Below are 25,919 nucleotides of genomic sequence, written 5' to 3'. Positions count from 1 at the left end.
GTAGATGCAGACATACGCATCTCTGCTTTTGGCCAGATGGCTATTTTGAGTTTCTAATGATCTGGGAAATGAACACCTCATAATGTTCTATCTCAGAGGGTTTAGCACAAACTTTCTTCCTTTTTTTTTCCCACACCAGCACTGTTACAGATGGTATGAAATCTCAATCAGGGACTGGAGCAACACAGTGTTAAACCCACCATATTCTAGCACGTATGCCAAGGAGAAAAATGTAATCCTGCCTGGTAAATCATCCATCAAGTTCCTTAGCAAATACTCTCATGAAATTTGTTAAATACTTGAAACCCTTTGCTTCCTAAATCACCATAAATGCTAATAATCTATTAATGCCATGAATAATAATGGAATTTGAAAGACTGCCACCATTTGAACCAGGCCCTCGGATTTGCAGTTATTCAGGTTTTGCAGGTGACAGAATTCAGACATGTAGGGTGATATGGAAAAGCACCACCCTTGCATGTTTACAGAGAGGCACCGAAAACACACCCTTCCCAGCACTTCAGCTACTGTGCAGAGCCTCTCTCAACACCTCTGATGCTGTGTACACGCTGTTGGGCAAGCGCGAACGCACATGGTGATTTGTTTATAATAAAACAACTGCAGAGGTCATTTCAAGTGCTTCGTGGAGATGCCATTGTGTGACTTCAACCTGCCAGAACAAGGCCTCATCAGTTACAGTAACGCCAGAATCTCTCCAGTAGATAAATGCTCACAGCTGGATCTTCTGGAGCTGCAAACAGGCTACTGGCTGAGCACTGATTTTCTGTAACTTCATGCAGAAATGGGAGAAACCTGTTCTTGACTTGGGCAAGGGGGCCTACAAATCTAACTCTGACCCTAACTCTGGCTTTGCTTTCCTCCATAGACTTCCCCAAGTCCCTTCATCTGTCCCTGATTTCTCTGTGCTTACCTGCAGCAGAGTTTTCTAGAACTGTGTGAACAGCTCTGCCAGCACTGACACAGAGAGGTCAATAAGCCCTGAAGTTCTCCAGGGTGGGTGTCTACCCATCTCCTGCTTGGATGGGTAACCCATGGCCACACATTCAACAGAACAGCAGCAAAGATGAGGGACAAGCAGAAAACAGGAGACCTGTCTCAGGAAAATATGGATCACAAGCCTGCTTCACACAGTTTAATCGTAACACTGAGCATTTAAGAGCCAGGGTGTTCCAAGGATGACAAGTTACTGAACTAATGCTCAAAAATCACTTTGGAAGTAAAGACACCACAGAAGTACTATTGCAAAGCTACTATGTCCCTGAAATACAATCACTGTCCCCTATGGCTGGAAGTCTAGCATCTCCAGCAATTTATGGCAGATAATACAGAATAGTCCATATAAAAACTTGCATTTACATGATTTATCAAGGTAATATCCCAGACCACACTAAGACTTTTTTTTCTGAGAAATTTGCATATTATTTTGCCAGCGACCTGTATGATCGGTGCCTTCTGAAAATTTAGACCTCTGTTTTTACAGCACATACAAGTATCAGTGCATTAAGCTGGTGAAGACAGTAAGATATACAACTACTGGTGAAGAACAAAAAGCAAGATCAATCTTTGCAAAGAAAATTAAAAATGTACTCTGTAGGTTGCCTCAAATTATTCAGAAAAAAATCAATTGTAAGAGTAATAAAAATAAACAGCAGGATTGCTATCTCTGAGAAGCCTTGGAACTTACAGGGATAGATAAAAATCACTGAAGCACAGTCTAGTATCTAAGAAATGCCAAAAGTGTGTTTGAAACCGCATCAGCTGCAAACATCCTGCCTTGCCTCTGGTGTGGCCGCACACCCAAAGGCAAACAGAGGGAAGCCTCATGGGGAGATGCTGAGAATGGATTTGGCTGATTTGGGTCAGTTCCATGGTTCTGCCACACAACTTCCACAACCTTGGGCAAGCAGCTTCATTGCTCCGTGCTTCAATTTCTTGCAGTAAAATAATGTCAGCTGTAAGAGCAACAAGGATTCTGAAGTCATTTCATCCACGTTTCACCCATGATCCAGCCTACAATTTCTCATGGAGGTAGTATATGCCCTTTAAATGGCAACACAGTCTTGTCCCTCTCCTGCCCTTTATTTGAAAGCTCTCCCTTTATAGCATCTTTGCTGTACAACTTGTGCAGCAGACACTGAGATACAGCTGTAGGACAGACAATAACGCATTTCACAACAGCAATAAAACAACGGGAGCCATAATTTCTTTGAACTCTGGGTCAAACTTGTTGTTAGCCAAGTCTGTAAGAACTCATACAGTAAATCACATACGTCTCTTTACCAGCAGGACCATAAAATAAAACTTTACAATCCTTCCAAAGGTCACAGCTCTGCAACAAACAGTAAGACAAAACAATAAATTCACCCCCCGAGACCACCATTTTTGTGGCTTCGGCAGCTTTAGTTAGATCTAAGGAAATTATAACTTTGACAATATTTATACAAAGTCTTTCTTATTTCTCCTTTGGACCCATCTCCCAAATCTCCCCAAGCATAAGGCAGAAACTAAAACAACAGTAATAACGACTGTTATTGGTTTCAGCAGCAGCAAAGCCACATTTATCTCTATACACACATTTAATGGAAACAATGACCAAAGTGTTTCTTGGCAAATTAGTTCCCTTCTCCCCCCAAAGAAAAACACATCTATAAGCTATTTCCAAAACAATCAATATTAGTCCAGCAAGCAAAACTGTACGTTACATTTCCCATCAAAGTCTTGGCATTCCCTCACACAAGTGGTGCTTTATAAATTATAACTACTACCAAACATACTGGAGAGATGACTGCTCTTTGTTCAGGTCTGGGGGCGTGAATACAGGTAATTCAGCTAAAATCTCTGTACTGGTCTGCTGACTTTTAAGCACTTGGCCCAGCAATGTGTCTTTTCATCTGTGTTGTATGGAAACTAGCACAACAGTCTCAAGGTTTAGACACTGCCCCAGTATCACAGTATAAATCATAAAGGGGGGAGCGGCAATCTCTACTACCAGCTTCAGAGCATACGTTTCCTCTCCTATGGATTTAAAACCAAAAAGACTGAGGCATGGTGTTAGTTCTGTATTATTTCTTTTATTAAAAAGAGTGCTTTGGGATACTTTGATCTTGCACATAAAAATCTTAAGTAAAGGGATTATCTGATGTTCTTAAACTGAAAACAAAGGTTTTCCTCTAAACAGTCTTCTGAGAGGCTGGCATTTAGTTATGCGAAGTTTATGGCATTGGTCTTTTATTCCTAGTGGTGTTGCTCTCCCATCACTCTGTCCCAATGTTGCAAAGCCACAGATGCAGTAATCAATGACACCTCTTTCCTCTGAAGCTCAAAGTGAGGACAAACCTGAAAAGAGGCACTGCTAGCTGCCGAGGAACTGAAACTTTAAGAAATACTTACCAAAAGGATGCTAACAGAGATGGCATCAGTTACCTGGGCCTGAGAGCTGACCGCTTATTGCACTGAAAACTCCCCAATGTAAGCTACTGCACTGCATGTTCAGGCTAAGAGACAATTTCTGCGTGCTAAGAGTAACAGCTTTTCATCTGAAGAAGTGTCAGAGATTTTATCTGACTTCAGCCATTGCCAGAGTGCAGACTCTAAGTAAAGACATAGCAAGACATTGCTTAAATTCTCAGTGCATTTCCCTGCCTGTCCAAGAGGAACAACCTTCCCTGTCCTCCAGATTAACTTCCGTTTCATTTTGGGAGAGGAGATTCGACGGAAATCCATGACATTCCACAAGGAAATCCCAGGAAAAACATACCACATTCCTTGGCAATACCAGCTCATGCTATATACACATAGCACAAAGCAAACAATGCCAGCCTGGAGCGAAAGAGAGGCTCCCACCCTTGCTGGGTACCCATAAATCAAACTTCCCACAGCAACACAAATCTCTGTATTAACTCTACACAGTATCATCACATACATGGGCCTCAGCCTCTACCTTCTCCTCTCTCCTGCTGCTATGAAAAACAACGCACGTTGAAGGCTGTTTCCAAGACTGGACAACCCTTTCTTCTCCCTGAATGGCCATCTGTTTAGTCCTGTTGGGAACAATCCTGCTCTCCTACTTATTGTGCCGGATTATTAAGAGTAGTTTCTTGGATAAGCTCTCAGATCCAAGGGCAGTGCCACCTTAGCTCAACCCTGCCCAAAAGATCTCCAGCTCACCAAGTATGTTTGAATGAAATAGAAATAAACGTAGAGGACTGTTCCTCTTGGATGCAGTCACAAACACACTGAGAATCACTCATGGTGCATCCTTGCTACATCTTCCTTAAAAATCTGCCTTTCTGCAATGCCTGCAACCAGTAAAACAAACCCAACTCCACCTCTGAACACCAAAACTTTTCACATTCCTTTGCATACTTACCTGCATACAAACTTATTTACTTTGCATACAAACCAAAGGTTCAACCTTTTCTTTCTGTCCTGCAACAATCTCTTAGGAAGGCAAAGAATGAAGGATGGATCACACCAGTCCTTGGTTCCTGCAAGACGTCACCTCATATAAGCCCTGGCAGCCACTCTACAAGCCTGTTTCAAATGGCCCTGCTATCCTTCCTGGTAACTCGTGACTCATGCCCCATCATCCTATAACTTTTTGGCATCTTCCATTGTCTTCTCTACACCTTGCTTTTCACCTGTCGCTGTTTAGCCCCACCCTGCCCATCAGATCTGGCATCTCACCAGGTGATCAACAACCTCCTGCTGCTGCCACCAAAACCCACACAGCCAGCCCAGAGCTGCTGTGGGGATGAGAGCAGAGTGGTCAGGAGATGCTTTTGCTATCTACCCACTCTGTTTTCAACAGATGGGCTTCCAGTTCAAACAATCTCAATTACAGCGAGACAGACCTAGTGACTAAGGATCTCTATGAGCACACCTACTGATCGCATGTTATTTTGGAACATGGTTTGGATGAGGCTGTTTGACAGCTCTACTCTTTCCTCTGCTTTCTGCTGGGAGAAGTAATTCCAAAACATAAAGGCCAGCAAAAGCATTTAAGGCAATGCATTAAAAGGAGAGATGGTCCAAATGCAGGAAAATACTGGGGTGTCTGATGTAGGAACTTCTCAGTGGTTTCAAAGGAAAGGCAGGTGCTTGAACTGTTTCATGGAACCAGACTTACCAACTCAGGCTGTAATGGGAAATGCAAACCAGCAAATGCACAGTTAACACCTGCCTAATCAAGCGGATCAAGGAAATATGAAAAAAATCTTGATATGCAGGGGATGTCTCAGTGCATGCAACAAACACCCCAAACAATGACATTGTGGTGATGTTGTTTGCATGATCACAACTCATAACAGCTCCATCCGTGGACCAAACTGAAACATGGCAGGTGCCACATGACATAAATATGTATTTTTAGACACTGCAGGTGCAGTATTACACAGCTCTACCAGAGAGAACCATGACTGCAGTGTTACCAGCTCAATCCTAGTTGATTACTATTTTTCAGTCTCTTTCATCTACTTGGAAAGACGTCTTCAGGGCTGTTCTGCAGCTACTTCACATTGTACGTGGCAATTTACACACAGTTCATTAGCAATAAGACTGCTACCTTGCTTTTTCTCTTTATATATATTGTTTACACTGCAGCCGTCTTGGGCTCCATAGTAGTAAGTACTATGCAAATGACCATTTGCTGGATTGTGATGATTTGGAAGGGAAGAAGGATGCTGGAAACCCTCAGTTCAAGTCCAAAATAAACCACTGGTTTCCAGTTGCCTTGGGCAAGTCACTTGATCTTCCCGTAATCCCGTCTTCAAAACAGAAATGAATATTTCTTTACCTGGCAGGGAAGCTGAGAGCATAAACCCATTAAAGACTGCACAGAGTTCAGATCCCATAGTGATAAGCAATTACTTAATACATACGCAATGCTTGGGAGCATATGCTGGTTGTTTCAAAACACAGACAGAACTGCTTGGTCCGATGAGCACATGAGATATTTTCTCAATAACAACAACAAAAAAGCAAAGCCAGAACAAAAAAGCCACCGATAAACTGCAAGCTGGCTCTGGAGAGATGAATGAACTCTCATCTAACTGAGCATTTCTTTCTGCTATGAACATGTGCTCTCTTGGAGACAGAAAATATATCTCAGGCAGAAGTTGTGCAACTGATTTGGGTACACAGAAAAGGAAACATCTACCAAAGACACTGAAGGAAATACTATGATGCTGAGTGCTATGGTTTTACAACAGAAGGAGAAACCATACAGAGTTACAAAACAACCCAGTGTACATCTTTATTGATGATTCACAAAATCAAACATAATTTACTTAATTCACTCCAAGAGTTCCAGCAAGACATTCTTCCTTGCTAGGTTTGGCTGAATTTTCCGAGGTAAACAATATTTGCTTTTAACTAGGAGTGGTTCTCCGGAGAATCATGCTTTATAGTAGCTGTTTCGTAAGAGCAACTTCATCACAGCCATGTCAATACTTCACAATTTTATAACACTCGGTCTTCAAAGCAATTTTCAGGCATTTAATTAAAGCCTATTAAAGCCTCACAGCAGTCCAGGCTCCCAGTCCATTTCAGGTCACACCTCCTTATTAATATTTCACATAAAACCCTCACTACCTCCCAACAACGCTTATTCAGTATTTCCATGGCTTTTACCAGTCTCAGGAGAATCTTAACCCTTTAGTTAACTAAGATTTACTAATACTCTTGAAGTGCACTGACCACATGAACTGCTATCAAATTAACTGCCAGTGTGCTTCCATAATCACGCCAGAACATACATTATTTTGAATAAATCAGCATTAAATTAACGAAGAGTTTCACTGATATAAAAATTACCTTGTTTTCCCATTAAATTACACTTAGTCATATCCTAGTATGTTATATACATATAGTCACACCAGCAGTTTTCTCCACATGGGTCAACTGCTGAGCTACAGGAGACAGGAGTGAGAAAACCTGGGGAAAGGAATAACATCTTTGATATTGTCAACTCCCAAGATGTACTGCAGGTAGCGTTCAAACCCCATTCCAAAGCCTCCATGAGGAACTGAGCCGAATTTTCGGAGGTCTAGATACCTGTAATTTAAACAGACAGTTACATTTGCAGCACGGTTATGCTCATGTAATTATACTGAGCTTTTTATCTAGGGTTTTGCTTTCCATCTTAATTACTTCCCTTTGTTCCTAACCACTGTGAATTTCTGTCAGCACAGCCAGCATTGGTCAGGGATGCAACAAGGTGTAGCTACCAGAACACCAGAATTGTATTAGCAGAAGCCCCAAGTGCAAATGCATTTAAACCAGCATATCTATGCCTTGCCAATACACTAGAATCTGTTTTGTTTAGGGGCAAGAACTCATTTGGGTACGAAGAACAGCTTTAACATCATAGTCCTGCTCGTATTGAAAGTATCTTTGTAAGTTTAACCACATAAAATATTCATAACAGAGGCACAAATCCAGGGTCCTACAGAAGCACAAAACACTTCCACTGTCACAGATGGGAGTTGCCTGCTTGGGTTTGTTCAGACCTTGCCCTGCTGGTGCTAAAACCTGACCTACAATAAATTCTTTCATTTTCTGTCTTCTTCTCAGTAGTCTAAGCCATTTCATTTCCAGTCATTTCTTCAGAAGCCTAAATAGGTTTTACTCTCTGCCGAATATTCCTTCAATTTTGTATTTTTTTTTCTTTTAAGGTAATTATGATGGCTTTTTGTTGCTTCTTCCCCAATCATTCTCACAGGCCAATTCATTTATACCCACAGTAAGTCAGCAAAAAATATTAGACCTATCTGCTCCATTTCATTTTGAAGGACAGCACCTGTTGCGCACAGACAGCTCAGAAAATGTTTGGAAGCAGATATTACAAATACATGGGTGTCAACAAGATTATGATGGTTCTTCAGAGTTCCAGATTTCCCAGCTGGACTGTAGCTGATGTTATATGCAGGAACTATATTTGCAGCTATAAGTTGCCACCAACAGTGTTATTTTAATAAGATTGAAAAACATCTCAGTGGTTCTATTGATTTATGGGGCCACTTCTGAGCTTGCTGAGGCCACAAAGTTATTCTTCTTCATATGAATGCACTAGCAAGGGATTAAGTGACTCCAGATCCATTACATGCTTTTAATCTTTTTGTATGAATATTTCATCATCCGAGTTTAAAAGAATAAATCATGTACACTTAAATATAAGTTTTACTACTTAGGGAGTGGAGGGAAAAAAAACACAGTGAAAAAAAGAGGAAGATTGGATTGCTTGTAGTAAACGGCTTCCCAAATTTTAACCACTGTTAATGAACTGCAAGGGAAAAGTATATTTTTGTGTACACTTACACATTTTATATATATTACTATGTAAAGCATACAGTGTGTATGTATATATATATATTTAATTGTACCCACTTGGACCTCAGAATTTTATTGGCTTGAAGATTCTATGAAGTAATGCCACTGATCACCTATACCTGCAAAATAAAAATACTCTCCAACAAATTCTACAGCCACAAGACTGCAAGCCCTGGCAGACTCAGTTTGACAGTATGTCTTTTATGTTATGACATTATTTTTCCTTCATTAACAGTGGTTAAAAACTGGGAAGCCATTTACTACACTCAATCCAATTTCAGTATTTTTTCCCCTCCCTTCCACTGCCCAAGCAGTAAAACCAGAAGCAGAACTTTATAGAACCACAGAATCCCCAAATCCTAGAACTGTTTACCTCTTCATACTAGCACTAACAAACAAAGTGCACATATACCTATACTGCAAGTTGATCAGCAGGCTCAAGAGTGGGACGTACATTTTCTGATCCCTGGGACCGACAAGCTGTCTATCTGTGCTCCTGGCTGTTAGCTTGGCTTGCTAAGGCTCAGTTGTATCCACCACACATCCTGTGACAAAGATTATGCTTAGGATATAAGCACATATCCACTTCACACAGACTGCATTAAGAACAACTAGGGTTTCTGCTAGTACACTGGGAACCGCCTCAGGGAGCTCCACTTTGCAGCTTTTCAAGGGTTTGCAAAGAAGATGATGGGCAGATCTGATGCTGAAAGTGGTGACTTGTGATTTAGGAAAGACTCTGTAAATGTGAGGGATATGGCTGCTGGCCGTGGCAGATCAACCTGCACCAGCTCAGTAGTTCTGAGCAGAACTGGCAAACCAGCTGATGACAACTCTAGCTGCAACTAGTAATACAAGTAACAGCACAGACATTTCTGATTATACCAATAAGTGTATCTCAGCCCGTGCAAAGACAGCTAAGACTAAGCCTAGCCCCTTTTGCTGGCAACAGAGTTTATAAAGTAATTGTAAGGAGATGAAATAACTCAGCTTCTTCCAGATGAGCAATAATAATAAATTCTATCCTTGCTTATACAAGACTTTCACCCGTAGATCTCAAAGCACTGTCAGAAGCCATTTTGGCAAAGGGAGCAAAACAAACCCTATTAAAGTATATGGACTAAGTCCATTGAATTAAATGTGCTGAGGATCAAGCCAGTGAATCCTTTCTGATGACTGTGCTTAGAAGAAGCAAAGGAACTGAGAAATTTTCCGTCTTTTCCAGATGAAAGAAAAAGTAACTGCCTCCAGATGAAGAGAAAGTTCCCTTTAGCCTGGAAAACACTCCCTGAGGTTTTCCTTGATTCAGTAGTCTCCAGACATTAGATGTTTCTTGCCTCAAAACCAGTCATGAACTAGTCTAGTTATTTCTCCCAGTAGCTCATACTTAAAAGAAGAGCTGGGCCCTCCATTGGCAATTAGGGGACTGTACAACATTATTCCATAGGAGAAATAAGTTTCTGTGACCCCAGCTAGCCCTGGAGTTCAAGTTCTGAAGGACTGGTAGTTCTTCAGAGATTTGAATCTTGCTAAAGTATGTGCTGCAGCAATGTCCCCTGGCAATGAATTCCAGGAGCTTGTTATATGCCAAGTTAGAAAAGCATTTCCTTTCATCCTTTTAAAAATCTATATCCTTTCATCATTATCACGAGCTCCTGTGTTGCACGGCAAGGCACTATGAAGATCAGTGCTCTCTTAGTGACCATTCATAAGCAGAATGTATTCTTTTCGGTTTCCTTTCAAAACAAATATAATCTTGATCTTCTGTGCAACCCCCTTGCTATACTGAAGCCTCCGCAGCCAGTTTGCAAAAAGTAAGGCTGAAAGAACAAAGATACTGCAGCCCATGAAGCTGAATATTCTACCGAAAAAAAAAAAAAAAAGAAAAAGAAAACCCTCAAAGATAATGAAAAACTATGACTGAAATGACATTTGAGAGAATGTTTGGTTCAATACTTCAGGAAATAAATATTTAAAGTATTGCCAGGTTCTGACGCTGGGTAGAACACTGCCTTTGGTTTTCTGCTCAGATATAATATTTTGTGAATCCACAAAAAAAAGCACTCAGGGAGGTCAATATAAAACACTTCCATTGATATCAGTAGGGTTTGGGCATGTTTTTGCTGGCTTTAGCACTGACTTGCTGCTTGCCTCCGTATATGCAAGCACAGCACCCTGGCTTCTCCGCAAAGCAGGAGTAATAGGACCAGGTGCCTGGCAAGGACAGTGATAGGCTATCTGCTTTTGCTGGGCTCTGAAGGAGGTCAAAGGATGATATGAATGCTGCCACTGGCTGTGGACTGCAAACGGCTTCTTGGTGCTGCTGTTCCTTAAATCCAGCTCCTCCTTTCTGTCTGCTACATGTGGACCCAACAGAACACTCCAGCATTCAAGCTTCAAAGAAAATTAGAAATTAAAGAGCCTAGCACAGCTCAATCTTCTCCATCTAGAGCACGAGCAAGGCCAAGGCAACACCGTAATGTCCATTGTAAGACAGCAGGTAAAACCACTCTGTGTACTTTCATGAGCATCACACCAGAAGATCAGGAAGGTAACTGGACTCTAAAGGGTTCAGTATGAGCCCATCTTCATAGATGGTCACTATGACAGAGGAAATGGGTGCCTTGCATGCTGAAAGACTGAAATACTGCTCCAGCTGATGGTAGTGGGGACACATTATTCATTCCGAATTTCCTGCTTTGTTACTGCTAGTGCTAAACTGGCACCTGGAGGCTGGACACAGGATCAGGACCCCCATTTACATGGCAATATACTCAATACTCCCCAGTCACAAAGAAAGCAAGCGACTTCCCAGGGTAAACTCTGATTGCCCGACTTCTCCAAGTCTAGCCAAGATCATCATTTACAGTGCTGAGCCCTTTTCTGTCTAGACTTCAAAGGAAGGAATCAGAAAATAAGATAAAATAACTCTGTAAAATCAAGTCAAGTACTTCTGCAACTCATATAGTAGATGTAGTGAACTGAAGAAGATTCAGAAGACTTCGATCATGGCCATTTATCTACTTTTTTTGGAAAGCTTTCTAAAACGTAGGAATGGACAGAAGCACAAAGGAATTTCAGATCATCAGCTGCTTCTTTGCCCAATGATTCTCCCACAAACAAGGCCCTCCTGAAGCTGCCCTAGAAGTAGTGAGTCCCTACTATATCCTCATGCTTGGTGGGAGAAACAGGTAGAAACAGAGATATGGCAATATATAAGGGATTTCAAAAAGGACCACATCTCATACAGCTGCGCATTCTAAAGGCAGAAAAAATTACATTAAAAAAGGAATGACTCAACTGTTCTTCAAGGAGTTTGTGAGCCAGCTTTGGTGACTAAATTCAATCACTAAATTGGAGAAGATTAGTTTCAGTCTTTCCTGCCACTTCAATTGAAAAGATGGATGTTGGCAAATCACCTACTGATTTCTGTCAGGTTCTGGACTGTAGTCCAGAAGCATCTGGGATTACTCCCACCCTGCACTTTCCTAGTATACTAGGGTGTAACAACAGTTTTAATCTTCTCTGGGAGATTATATCACGTGTGATGGAGCGGAGGGAAGAGAGGAGTCAAGAGTCTCCAAAACAAGACCACAGGAGGAAAGTTATTTCCAGAATGTGATTGCTACGTATCACATGAAAATGCAAATGGCTGATAGGCAACGTCTTAGTCTTCTCACTTGAGGGAAGCATGAGGCAGGGCTGAACTATCTTAGTAGTGCTGGAAGGTTTTGCCACTGAACATCAAGCTATCTCTCAGCATCTAACCACACAACTGACCATCCTTGGTCACGATAATCCTTCCCTCAGAGGAAGTGATTTGGTGTATTCTGGCCCATAAACCCGAACAATAAAGGAAGACATTTCATTCACCCTGTTTGCAAACAGATGATATAAAGGTCTGCCACGTGCTGGGCTGTTCCTAAGTGATTTCATATTGTCGAAAACGGAGTGTGAAGAATCCTGCACTTACTTAAATTTTAAATTCTCCGCACTATCACCTCTCAGTAGCTGTGACAAAGCACACACCAAGAAACACTTGCCAAGAGGAACACTGAGATCCTTCTGTCGTTTTAACAGGCTAAACTGTTAATTGAAAGATTGTTCTGTCTCCTTAACAGGACAGTTTTAATTGCTTCAACCATTTTGTTAGGGAAGATTTTTCGACCCAAGTATCCTGCCAATTGCAAAGGGAGCTATTCATGAAGCTGTTAAAGGTCACAAATTGCTTGTGGTTCTGTAACCTGTTTATCTCACGCAATGACAGTCAGAATCTATTCTACATGGAACACAGCTTAATGATTTAATATCAAAAATTATTGATGGCTTGTAAATTAATCCACTTCGTGCAATCTCAAAAGGAATGACCTGTACTATGAGTAGACAAATTGGGAAGATAAACTAAGTAGCATTAGATTAAATTTTGTTTAAATGAACTGGCTGTTCCACTTAGACTGGCAGTGATGGCAAGGCAACTGGACTAAGGAACACCCCTCAAGAACAGGATTAAAAAAAAAGAGAGACAACTGTTTAAATAGTCACAAAAGAAGAAATACAGTTTGCAAACCAAGACAATGTCTTACCACTGGTAGGCATCTGTGAGTCCTAATCTGTGGAATAAAAAGAAAACCCCTTGTAAGTAAAGGAGCAGAGGAGATCCACACAAGCAGCACTTGACTGGAAGAGAAGGCAATTAAAAAGAAAAGAAAGGGTCTGATGACCAAACTCAGTCAAAAAAGGAAAGGCAGGAAATTAGGGAAGACATGATCAATGGCTTCCAGTTCTAGTAATTGGCAGACAATCTCGAACAGATTCCCAACATGCTTCTTAAAATGTAAAGTTTGTTTTGTCAGCATAAAGGGTTCATCTCAGTTTCAGGAAAAGTTTTATGTGTATTCTTAATTTTAAACATATCAGTAAACTACCTGTGAGTGTTTGGAGAGTACATACCCAAACGTACGAATATTAAATTTACAGTGACATGCAGCCAACCTCGTGAGTGAGTCAGTCAAAATCTCTTCATGTTATGGCTATGTGGCTCCCCTTCCATAATGTGAAAAAACACTGATCTCCCATGGCTTTATTAATGTGTGTCAACTTCTACTAAATAAAATGTCTTTTTTTAATTGCCGCCAGAGCACTCTCTGCCATTTTCCTGCCGCAACAGAAAATTGTTGGGTTGTTTTCCCCATTTATCTGAACACAAACAGAAAATTGTAGGCAAAGACGGACCACTTCTCTCCTCTTCAGTGCACTGCAGTTGTCACTGACTAGGACTTGAAGAGCTATTGTATTAAGTGCGTATAAGAAGACAAGAATCCCATTCTTTATCTCTCTTTGTTAAACTGGGTCTGCAAGAAATATAATTTAAAAGGCTTAAAGTATCTGGGCTCAGCAGAATAGATCCCAAGTACTCAAAATTAAGAAAAATATGTGAAAAAAGTTGTTATGTTTCCTGGTCATCTTCAATGCAGAGCCGTATTTTAAGGTCACTGAAGACACACACCATCTGTAGCTTGATATACTTCCTGTGACTTTCCTGACAAGCTATAATAAAGTCTGGCTTCAGCTTCCACAAGGACCACTCCTGAGCCCCAAACCTTGCTGGCTGTGGATTCCAGATCTTACTAACAAAAATTTCAAGCGAAAAAGCGCAGCTGGCAACATTGTACTTCGCTTCAAGCATGCCTGCTCAGGGAGAGTTTGCAGGGAGAATAACAGGAAGCACAGGGAATAACATCATCCTATACAACAAGCTGAGAACCAATGTTCTAGTGATTTTAATTGCCCTGTGCTTTTTGGAATCATTATGTTGAAATGGATTTTGCTTTTCTCCACTGACTAGATATATCTCTCTGAGCATGCAGCCGATTTAAGCAACAAATTCATTCCCAGTGTGCAAATGATGTTACTCTGGGATTAATCCTCCTCCAAAATTGCTTTGCACAAGAGTATGACTGGCTCAAATGAACTCATCTGAGCTATGAAAGGTTCTTCTGAACAGACAGACAGGATCCAGGGAGCAACTGTCTGTGGAGAATTACCCCATCTACTATGTCAATTATAGTTAACTAAGCAGCAGCTTTCATATTCTGAAAATTGAATTTAACCAAAAACTACTCAAAGTCACACATTACAGAACAAAGCAGCAGGGAAAGAGCCATATGACTCAGTATAGGTCCCAGGCACTTTGTATGGAGTTCCCACCAAATTGTTAGCAAAGAAATGTATTCTCTTAAATGACGCCACTGAGGTCAGCTGCATCAGAACTAGCAAAGCTGCAGCTCCTCAGCTACACAATGTGATAACAAATATATCTAAGTCTGTCAGCATAACAACTTCCATCTTGACAATCCACTCTAAGCCACAAAAGCTGCAAAGAAAAGGCTCAACGATGAAGTGCCTCACACAAGACCCTGTTCTGGACAATTACAGCAGAGCTGAGGCATACTGATGCCGTGGCCTCCCAGCATAAAATAAACTCTTCTGTGATAAGCTACAACAGATAGAGTTTACATGCTATAACAGAAGCATAAGAAATTGTTCACTAGCTTGCAATTACCTACTGAGATGAATATTTCAAAGACAAAAGAAAAAGCTTATTTTAAACAGTGTTAGTAGCCCTTCCACTCCTCTGTTTTGCCAGCCTCTGGTCAGGCTCATGCCCTTGCACCTGTGGGTTTTCTGTACCTCTCCAGGCGTGATTCGAGGAAGGACAGTCGCTCCTCTCTCAAGCTGCCTCCACATAACTCCCCTACTCCTGGTACAAGGAGATCAACAGCTGCAACCTTAAAACAAAGAAAACTAGTTTAAGTTGTGCCATATAGCCAGACATACAGTGCATGGCAGAAGTACTGTTGACATTGATGATTGTTTGCAAAAAGCTAATGCAATTCTTCCAGAGCCCAGGACACTTAGGTAAGTGTTTGCACATGCTTGAAAAGTCTCTTGTTGACAGAAGGCTAGGAGGGAATTCTACAATGATAAACATCAGTAAGTAAATGGGAAAAGATAAATGGGTAAAGCAGTGATCCAGATTGAAGACATCTACAGCAGGTAGAACTAAATTCCATTAGGTTACTCTGGTGGCAACCCATGAATGTAGTCAAACCTTTGCAGGGTATAAAGAATCCAACAACAGCTCACAAGGAAGCAAAGACATGAGCAAGTTTCCAGAAACCCTGATTCCCTTAGAGTTTATGCTCTAACTTCTGTTTACCCCCACCTGCCCCATTCCTTGACCCAGCTCTAATGGTACTGACACCAAAGGATCAATGGCAGTGTTAGGATCCTCTTGTTATCACCTCTGCTGTTAGGTTTTGGTTGGTTTTCTCCTCTGTTTTGTATGGTTACTTTTCTTATACCATAGCTGAACTGTTGCCGGAAATAAAACCAGTGAAGTGACAGTGGCTCATAGTGGAGCACTCACTCTTCAGTAGAAGCAATGTTTCAGGTTTTCTCAGTTCAGTTGGGAAATCACACTTTCAAAGCATGAGACTTGTGGAAAAGGAGTTTATGTCTTACACAGGTCTGCTGTTTCAGGGTTACATGGATGCTACATTTGGATTGATAAGAGAATCATCGAATGCTTGGAGGCATGCTATTCTAGGCATTTTACCTAGTAGTACAGAAGTTTATCAGGAAAAGAAATAAACTAGGGTAAATCTGTCTTAAGGGACTTAAGCAAAAACTTAACTCTAGCTCCTGAATCTTCCTCCTCCTGTTGTTCCTGCTTTGGGGACAACTTCTGCAATGGAAAATGACTAGATAGGATTACCAAACAATCATGTCTCATCTTGGGAGTTCTTGAGTAGAGGTCCAAGAGAAGGCTATCCTCATCTCTCTATCAGCAGGCTAAGACACATGCCTAGCCAAAAAGGAGATGGAAGTGACACCCATGGACTCACTGTGTGTTGAGGTCCATCTTCATTGTCCCGCATGTAGAAAGGTTTGAGGTCGTATGGGTAGTTAATCACAAACACAGGAACCTCACCACAGTGCTTCACCAGGTACTTTTCATGTTCCGTTTGGAGGTCACAACCCCACTGTAAAGACAGCAAAAGGGATACAAGATCCTACTTTGTTGCATCTTGCCTATGGCAAGAGACACAGCAAAATCCCCATGTAGGAGAGACGTACAGCCTTGAATAACATAAAACCAAGCACTGCAAATTCTCATACAGGCCACTGGGAGAATTTGCTAAGCAGAGCTTCATGAGTTTTAAGGCAGAGCAAAGCAATGAAAATAACATGGTTTCACTTCCAAAGAACAGGGCCAGATCATCCCTGCATCAAGCCCAAGCATCTGGTATCAAATCAGAAGAAATCCAAACAAACAATTCCCCCTCCCCATCCCAAACCACATTCCACATAGCTTAGGGGAAACAGGCACCTATCCAAAATCAGCTTACTCAGTCCAGCAAACCAGCCTTATTGCAGTGTTACCTCTGGCACAAAGAAAACAGCTTTGCCCTCTTTTCCTGCTGTGTCCTGTTACATGCTACGTTAATTCTCATTTAAGAAAACTCGGTATTCTATCAAACAATTCCTTATTATCAGAAACCTTGGACACTTGCAATGCCCTTCAGTTCACCTTTCTTCCAGTGTTGTTATGAATTCTCTGGCTTTTGATTAGAGACCTCCAGCCCACTATAGGATGTGCAAAGAATATTGGGGGAGTGGAAGGGGAAGAGGTGAACAGCTATTCTGTAGGCTCTCCTAATCTGAAAATATCCTGAATTTCCTGTCTTAGATCACGTTTGTACAGATACAGGATCTGGGGTTCTACACACACTTGCACACATAGACAAGACAGCTACCCAACCAGCTAGGAAAGTGGTTTCAGCCAGAAGATTATTTTCCTCGAAGCATCAGAATGAGATTAAGTTTAATCAGTATACACGAGGTGGGTATGACCATGAACGCTCTCCCTACTGACGCGTGCACACGTTTGAATTTGGGCAAAATACAACTTTCAGGAAAACATAACCTAACAGTTAGAAAGACTAGCATGTGATTCTTTTTTTTTGCAGTCAATATCTATAGTTTGGAAACACAAGGGATTCCCTTCACCTACATCTAGATTATATAGTATTTTGACATGGTTTTGGCTTATTAGTCCTTGTCAAACCTTTTGTGCTTCCTAATATAATTCCTTTATTGCAGAAACCCCTCTTAGGTGACTGCTACTGAGTCCACAACATCCTCAGCGGTGCTTCAATAGAGGAAAGAGAAGTGCCTTTGTCAAAACCCTGGTGCTTCAACAGCAAGCTCCTCACTTCCTTCCCTGCAAAGGTTACATGTTCTTCTGCTACAGAACTCACTCCTTACACTGCTCCCATTTCATCCCCTAAGTGCAAGTTACAGGTGGGTTACAACTGAGCAAACACCCCATGTGGCAGATAACCTGCACAAAGTAACAACTCCTGCTGTATCAGAAAGAGAGAAAGGAGATCTACAAAGTTCAGGCTGGCTCTATGCATCAACAGACTCAGGGACAAATCATCAGGCAACTTCCTACCTCTGGCTTGAAAGTGAAAGTTTGAGAAGCTTGCTTCAAAATTTCCACTGCTTCACTGTAGGAAATTCTGCAAGAGGAAAAAGAAAAAGCCTTTAAGGTAACTATGAAAGGAACAACAGGAAAGTTTTCTGGCTAAGTGCCGCACTGGAAAATTAAGGAGGCATTTCCCTACCACCATGCCAGCCTGTGCTGTGACGTCAAGACTTCTCAGCAATGCTTCTTTGGACAGAAACCAAACCCCATTTCATATGGCAAGAACCCCATGCTTTCCTGTGCTTCAGCTACATGCAGGGCAGGAAGTGCTAAGCTCTCAAGCCACTTTTGCATTATTGCAATATTGCATTTCAGTCAGAAGTGTGTTCCGTGGAGAATTGCCTCACGGAAGTTTGTGGATTTCTTTTTTTTAAGAAAACAATGTGCCTTCATTGTCACAGCTCCAATGATATAGCTCCACTGCTCAGTATGGTGTTAGGCAAAAGTAACAGACCAGAGTGCAAAGGGCTTGTAACTCAAACATTTTCATTTTAACTTGGAAAAGTAATGAAATTTATTTGCAGCAATGTTTCCCTATTCGTCTGACAAATCTGAGAGCAGATTCTCCACTGACTTCCACACCAGTGACTTCCAATGGTACAAAAGAACAGCGTCATGGCAGAGCAAGCAGAAAAATTGCAGTGAAAAATGTTGCAGGTTTGATAACTGGAAATTAAGACTCAATGGAAGATAACTTCTGCTGACAAGTGCTCCACATATCAAGCAAATGCCGTGGACAGAGAAAAGAAAGAATAACCTGATCACAATAATTTAATCTCTCTGTAATATTGGTTATATCCAATCATAAACCAAATCCCCTAAAGAGCACAAGCTCTTTACATCCAGCTACAAGCTTTCACTAACAGAGGGAAGGCTTCTGGAAAAAATACCTCTGGAAGGAATGTATTGCTTCATGTGTTTGGGTTATGTGAGGCCACGGTCCAAATGAGGTATATCACGGGTATAGGTTCAGTGCTTGTAACTTATATTCAGACAGGAATGCCCCAGAGCTGCCAATAACTGAGGAACAGAGGGACAGAGAAGGAGGGGGTCATGGGCTGACTAATTTTGTTTTTCCATGGACCAAGGAAAACTGACTGAGATCAACTCCATCTTCTCAGGATTATCAGTTTGGTATAAAGAGAGAAGGACTGAAATGAGAAGAGAGTGACTTTGCTGAGGTCTCCCACGGTGTCTGTGCAGGCACACAGCACAGGGAGATCTATCATGATCCTGTTGCCCAAGGGTGGCTGTAGTTGCTCAAGAGGCCTTATGAGGAGCGGCTGAGAGAGCTGGGGTTGTTTAGCCTGGAGAAGAGGAGGCTGAGGGGAGACCTCATTGCTCTCTACAACTACCTGAAAGGACGTTGTAGAGAGGAGGGTGCTGGCCTCTTCTCCCAAGTGACAGGGGACAGGACAAGAGGGAATGGCCTCAAGCTCCGCCAGGGGAGGTTTAGGCTAGACGTTAGGAAAAAATTCTTTACAGAAAGGGTCATTGGGCACTGGAACAGGCTGCCCAGGGAGGTGGTTGAGTCACCTTCCCTGGAGGTGTTTAAGGCACGGGTGGATGAGGTGCTGAGGGATATGGTTTAGTGTTTGATGGGAACGGTTGGACTCGATGATCCGGTGGGTCTCTTCCAACCTGGTTATTCTGTGATTCTGTGAAGAGGAAAACCAGTGCTGAGCTGAGCAATCCCTCAGTGTTCTATGGGATGAAGAGCACCACTACTTGAAGAGACAGGCAAGAGCAGGGAAGAGGAGTTATAATTGCAGGCCAAGAAGGGAAACCAAAACTTTTCAGAGCCCGTTGGCACACAGGGAACTGGAAAAAGGAGTTGCACAAGCATCCAGAACAGAGAACCAATTAGGATCTTTAAATATCAAAAAATAGTTTCATAAAAAGGGAGCTGTGGGAGTGAAATCATGAAGGGAAGCAGAGCACCAAAGCCAAACCCAAGCAAAACAGTGAGCACATGCTGGAAGAAGAATACTGTGACAGCAAGAGATCTTGTCCAGGGAAGCAAAAGCCAAAGGCCAGCAGATTCATATGTCATTTTCATGTGGAGATCAAAGGGCTACAGATGAACAGTACAAAGGGAACTGCAATTCATGTTTTTACAGAGACATTATGTTAGCCCAGGAAACATTGAATTGGGAAAGAAAAAGAATATATACAAAATAGGAACCTTTTCCCCAAAAGTCCTCTTCCAGATAATTTTGAAATAGAAGTACTTACATCATAAATCTGTTCTTCAGCATTTGTTCCAACCTGTCCTTGGTCAAAACAAGAAAAAAAAAAAAGGTAAATCTACTCTTAAGGGTTCAGGGGCCCAGGGAAAACTCAGGAAAGCTACCTCCCTCTAAGTTTTCATTTGTAGGTCTGCATTGTGATCTAGATATGGGTCAAAATCTACTCCAGGCCGTTCAGTGTTAAAAGGGTACCTGATTATTGGAGCTGATGATTCAGAGACTGCTAGGTGATGTAACAGCTATATGTCCAACACACTTGCTACTAGCTATAGCAAGTTGTGTGTCCTGCCTGTGTTGGCCTGAACAATCACTTAAGCTGAGGCCAATTTTTAGCTCTTCACAGGTTCTTAACATTGGACAACACAGTTAAAAAAAAAACTTAAACCTCCCTATAGTGAAGAGCCCCCAAAATGCATAACAGGATTGCAGCTCTTTCCTGTCACATTTATTACCTTCTGGGAAGGAGCTATGTATTTATGAAAAAGCTCAACATCATGGGGACATTTGGAGAGCACTGTGCTTGTTGCTGTCTTGAAAAGATCTTCCACAACCTAAGAGAGAAAACAGGAGTGCATGAAAAATTAACACTGCTTAGATGTCCCTGACTATAAATAAAACACGACACACACCAGCCAACATATACAGAAAGAGCTTCTGTCTTTCTGCATGGTCAGGCTGTGTAAAAGGGTTCCAGCTTGCTAATGCTCCTAATTAGCAGGCTAGCTCAGTAGCTGAAGAGGACTGGAACCTTTGTTTCTGCTGTGGGTTTAGGGCTTCAGTGTCTGCTGATGGCCAGTGTATCTTCAGTCAAGTGTCTCCAGTGAAAAAAACCCATAGCTAAAATATTCAAGCAGCAGCCCTGGTTAGCCACAAACACAGACACTACGATCACTTGTGGTGACTGGTCTCTGATTAATTATTAGTGAGGTGCCTTTACTGTAATGAGCAATTTTGGTTTTCTGCTTTGTTGTTGCAAGAGGCAGAACCAAAGAAGAGAATAACCACATACTGTGTTGAGCCAGCGCTTCAAACAGATCCCAGCTAGAGAGACTCCATACAGCAGGAATGAAGCAAACAGAACATGGACAGAGATGGGTAGAGAATTATAGCAGAGGACGCGTCAATGCAGGAACGTTTGAGAAAGTAAAAAAAGATGTGGTTTCATTTTCCTAATGTGGATCAGCTACATGACTTTATAATCAAATTTGGATACACTTATCCAGTAAAACGGGCTTCATCCATGAAGAAATTAAAATGTCATTTTGGTTCTAAACAAAAAAGCCCCCATGTGGGACACTAATGCATTTTGATCAACTTGTTTGGAGAGTGATTTTCTCTCGTGGTTAAGCAAAGCAGATCATCCATGACACTTGCTGTCATGCAGATCAAGAGTTCCCATGACTCCTTATAGTTCCCATACCTGCAAAAAGCATGGTCTTGGTATCCGTGTAGTACTGACAATCCCAACTCCTATTCAAATTCACCCTCCTGATTCTCATCTCCTTCATAAGAAACTGAGCAATGCAAGCTGGGCGGCACACCATTTCAGCCTGGGATGGGACCATTTTTTTCCCAACAAAAAGCATCTCTGAATTTCCTGGCACATTCCTGCTTTTTCTTCTGTGAGTATAAACAACTGTTTTACTAACTGCAGAGCTGAGAAAAGTGAAGTATTCACCAACAATATCTAGGTGAGCAGCAGCCCTCAGACACCACAAAGCCCAAGGGAGACTAACTGTGAAAAGATGATCCTGAGGAAGAAGCAGGTCTTTCTCTTGCAAGGAACCAGACCTTACAGGGTAAGAGGAACAAAAAAAAAGGCTGCAGAAAAGAAGCAGCTTGGCTGCTGACATGGACAAGGCAAGAGTTCAAACCCTCCTGTTCAGAAGAATGTCCTTCACCACATGTCCCAAACTGCTGAAACACTGCTCTGTGGTGATGAAAAGCCCCTGCATCCCACCAGCCTAGAGAAGCTGGTAAATCAGTCCTCTGGAGCCACACTCAGCTTTCAGACTCCTGCATCAATCTGGGCCCTCTGTTTAAAAAGGGAAGATCCAAATAAAGGAACAGCATTATCATATGCAGATGAAAAGTTTTACTCCTACTGCTACTCAAACGCAGAGGAAATGAAAAGCTGGCATTCCTGCTGCTGAAAGGCAAATAACCAAACAGTTAGCTTTGAACTTTCTTCAAAGTAGCTAGAAAAAGGCTTATGCAAACGAAATTAGAAAACTTCTTGGCAATTCATCTGGTTTCACCAGGCAGGGACGAAGGGATTTTACATTAAACTTCCTCTTTCTAGAAAATGAAAGTATCATCTGGTTTCAGAAAAGCATGTTGTTTAATTAGCACTTTTTTCCCCTCTGTGCGATAAAGTAACAATTAGGTTCCCACAGCATTCAACACAAGCAGCTTCCTCTTGTGGAAAAAAGATGTGGGTGGTATGGGAAAAACAATCTGAGAAATATTTCCAGGTTTGAGACTGAGGTTTTATCCTGGCAGAAAAGACAAACACGTGGGTCAAGCATTGGCCTCCTCATTATTCTTATTTATGCCAAATGTGTACTAGGCACGAACAGTGGAAGGGAAAAAGAAAAGTGGGGGTAATAAAAAAAGCTCTCAAACTGGGAAGTTATGGCTTTGAGCAGATAATATAATAAAGGACTGGAAAGCAGGTTTTAGGAAAAATGAGCAATGAAGCATTGGCTTGCTGGTTTGAAGGAACATGTGAGCTGGAGATACAGGTAAACTCACTGGTTTGAATGTATCCTGGAAGAAACATGTTTGATAGGACACCCACACAGGGAAATGGCCTTCAAAACCACAGCAAGTAGTTAATCTCAGAGGTAGAATCATAGAATAGTTTGGGTTGGAAGGGACCTTAAAGATCATCTAGTTCCAACCCACCTGCCATGGGCAGGGACATCCCACTAGATCAGGTCACCCAAGACCCCATCCAACCTGGCCTTGAACACCTCCAGGGATGGGGCAGCCACAGCTTCCCTGGGCAACCTGTGCCAGTGTCTAACTACTCTCACAGTGAAGAAATTTTTCCTAATGTCTAGTCTAAATCTGCCCTTCTCCAGTTTATACCCATTCCCCCTTGTCCTATCACCACAAGCTTTTATGAATAGTCCCTCTCCAGCTTTCTTGTAGGCTCCTTTCAGGTACTAGAAGGTCGCTATATAAGATCTCCTTAGAGCCTTCTCTTCTTCAGGATGAACAAGCCCAACCCTCTCAGCCTGTCCTCAAATGGAAGGTGCTCAAGTCCTTGGGTCATCTTTGTAGCCCTCCTCCAGACCCGTTCCAACAGCTCCATATCCTTCTTACATTGAGGATTCTGGAAGTGGACACAGTACTCCAGGTGAGATCTCACAAGAGAGGAACAGAGGGGCAGAATCACTCCCCTTGACCTGCTGGCCACGCTTCTTTTGATGCAGCCCAGGATACAGTTGGCCTTGCTGGCTGTGAGCACACATTGCCAGCTCATGTCAAGTGTCTCATCAACCAGCACCTCCCAAGTCCTTCTCTGCACAGCTGCTCTCAATCATGTCATCCCCCACTGCGTACTGAAAAGGGGGATTGCCCCGACCCAGGTGTAGGACCTTGCACTTGGTCTTGTTGAACCTTATGACTCTTGGGACTCTTGGTGTCCAAAAGCCCATTCATTTCGTTGCTTCATAGTGGAAATGTAGAAAGTAGTGCTAGTAGGAGAGTAGGCGAGGAGGATAGAAGTAAAAAGTTTTCTCCCTAATCCCTCCCAGCCTTTATATCATGATTTTCCCTTTCATAGAAGGGAAACAGCAGTATTAATCACAGTCTTCCCTGATGCTACTGTGGAACTTAACAGTTAACTTTCCTATTTTGATTAGGAGCAGCTCCCAACTGTCTTGTTTACTTTTTAACTTAGATCTCCTGATACTGCAACTTATCATTTTCTGAAAGAAAATTATGATCAGAGTTGAAACAGAGGAAATCAACAACAAAACAGTGGTAAATGTCAGCAGCAGCAACTGAAAGTGCTGTAGACTATGAAAAGGGTACAAGTAATCATCTTTATTACATAAGACAGTTTCAGAAAAATCACAAGAACTCCCACTAGGATTTACATCCACCAACTGGACCATTATTTCTTGCCTTCATGCTTGCTCACACACACAGTACGTGTGTGGACAGACACACAGAGGGGAGATATATCATGTGATCTTGGTCATCAAGTCTCCCCTCTCAGCTATATAACCAACAGCTCAGGACCCACTATAGAGAGATGCTGCTGGTATGAAGACTCCTGTGTGTCAGACCACTGCTTCACTTGCCATCAAAGCTGGACAATAAATGTTGATGGAAGTTATAAAGCAGAAAGACCTTTGACTATGGCAGTTGGATGCCACCTCAGAAAAAGAACCTACAGCCCTGCAGATATCCCAATATCCCAAAGGAGGGCTGCACAAGACACTTGGAACAAACCTTTCCCATGTGGTTACCGTTTGTTCCCTTGAAACTGCAATTAGCTTTACCCAACTGCCTTAGCCTTGGCACTGAAGACGGAAAGCATTCCGAGTGCAAACTCTTCTGGAAATCAAACCACACCCACATTTCAGATCTAAGGTCCCTGAAACTGGCACCCAAAATCAGTGCCACCATTGATTTCATTTCATGCCTGAATTCCCTTCTGTAAAACAGAGGTAATAATGCTCCATATCACTGGGCTGTAATGACAGCAAATTAATTTTGATGAAATACATAATTTCTGCCAATGCTTCTGTCCTCAGAACAGAGCTCCAATACTGTGTGTTAAATTGTATTCTTTATCTTAAAGAGTTATTCTCCGTCTTTTAACAGGAGACGGATGCTAGGATGTGATCTTGTTAAGGAATAGTAACACTGCATAAAGTCCAAGAAATGCACTCAGGAAAAGTTCCTTCTAGCATTTCCTAACTTTACAGCCTAAATAATATAGGTCTCCTTTTTATTATGTTTTTAAATGTGCATTGGATGAAACAGAATCACATCAAATAAATAAATTGCATCTTTGAAATCTCTTTAGTGTCAAGCTGGTGAAGGGGCCGGAGAACAAGTCTTACGAGGAACAGCTGAGGGAACTGGGGTTGTTTAGCCTTGAGAAGAGGAAGCTGAGGGGAGACCTTATTGGTCTCTACATTACATCCGTATGCATGCCACAGTTGTACAGAGGTGGGTGCTGAACTCTTCTCTCAAGTGACGGGTGATAGGACAAGGGGGAATGACCCTAAGCTGCACCAGGGGAGGTTCAGACTGGGTATCAGGAAAAAATTTTCACAAAAAGGGTCATTGGGCACTGGCAGAGGCTGCCCAGGGAGGTAGTTGAATCACCATCCCTGGAGGTATTTAAAAGACGGGTGATGAGGTGCTCAGAGACATGGCTTAGTGGCAGATAGGAATGGTCGGACTCAATGATCCAAGAGGTCTTTTCCAACCTAGTGATTCTATGATTCTGTGAGTGAAGTGAGATTGTTTAAATCCACTGCATTGCCAAGGAACAAAAAATAGAAGATAATGACCTACAAATACAGCTAAAATGGCAGCACTGAAGGGAGAAGGTGGCAGTAAGCATCTCAGAGGACAGATGAGACTGGAGATCTCCAACCTCTACTTCAGGGACTGGAGGGCAATGGCTTTATGGAATCCAGACACTTCCATAGAAACTGGACCCCTTCCAGTGTCTTCCCTGATCTTCTTGTAACTCCCTCTCTGTTTCTCATCCAGTTTGGAGAAAGAGTGACTCAGTC

General features: G+C 42.0%; 1 protein-coding gene across 1 annotated transcript in view; it reads right to left on the bottom strand.

Annotated features, from left to right (window-relative positions):
* Positions 1–6,249: 6,249 nt before the first annotated feature.
* NARS2 (asparaginyl-tRNA synthetase 2, mitochondrial) overlaps positions 6,250–25,919 on the bottom strand; it is a 54,849-nt gene continuing 35,179 nt past the window's right edge. The window contains exons 8-14 of the mRNA XM_069883241.1: positions 20,604–20,702; positions 20,138–20,175; positions 17,870–17,936; positions 16,257–16,394; positions 15,040–15,137; positions 12,933–12,959; positions 6,250–7,074 (exon numbers count right to left, since the gene is read on the bottom strand). Coding sequence (XP_069739342.1) covers positions 6,930–7,074; positions 12,933–12,959; positions 15,040–15,137; positions 16,257–16,394; positions 17,870–17,936; positions 20,138–20,175; positions 20,604–20,702 — 612 coding nt within the window. The 3' untranslated portion in view covers positions 6,250–6,929. The remainder of the gene's footprint in view (positions 7,075–12,932; positions 12,960–15,039; positions 15,138–16,256; positions 16,395–17,869; positions 17,937–20,137; positions 20,176–20,603; positions 20,703–25,919) is intronic.

This window comes from Phaenicophaeus curvirostris, chromosome 1, assembly GCF_032191515.1.
Source record: "Phaenicophaeus curvirostris isolate KB17595 chromosome 1, BPBGC_Pcur_1.0, whole genome shotgun sequence".
Lineage (NCBI taxonomy): Eukaryota > Metazoa > Chordata > Aves > Cuculiformes > Cuculidae > Phaenicophaeus > Phaenicophaeus curvirostris.
Note: the sequence above shows the minus strand (reverse complement) of the source record. Positions and strands in the feature narration are given on the sequence as shown.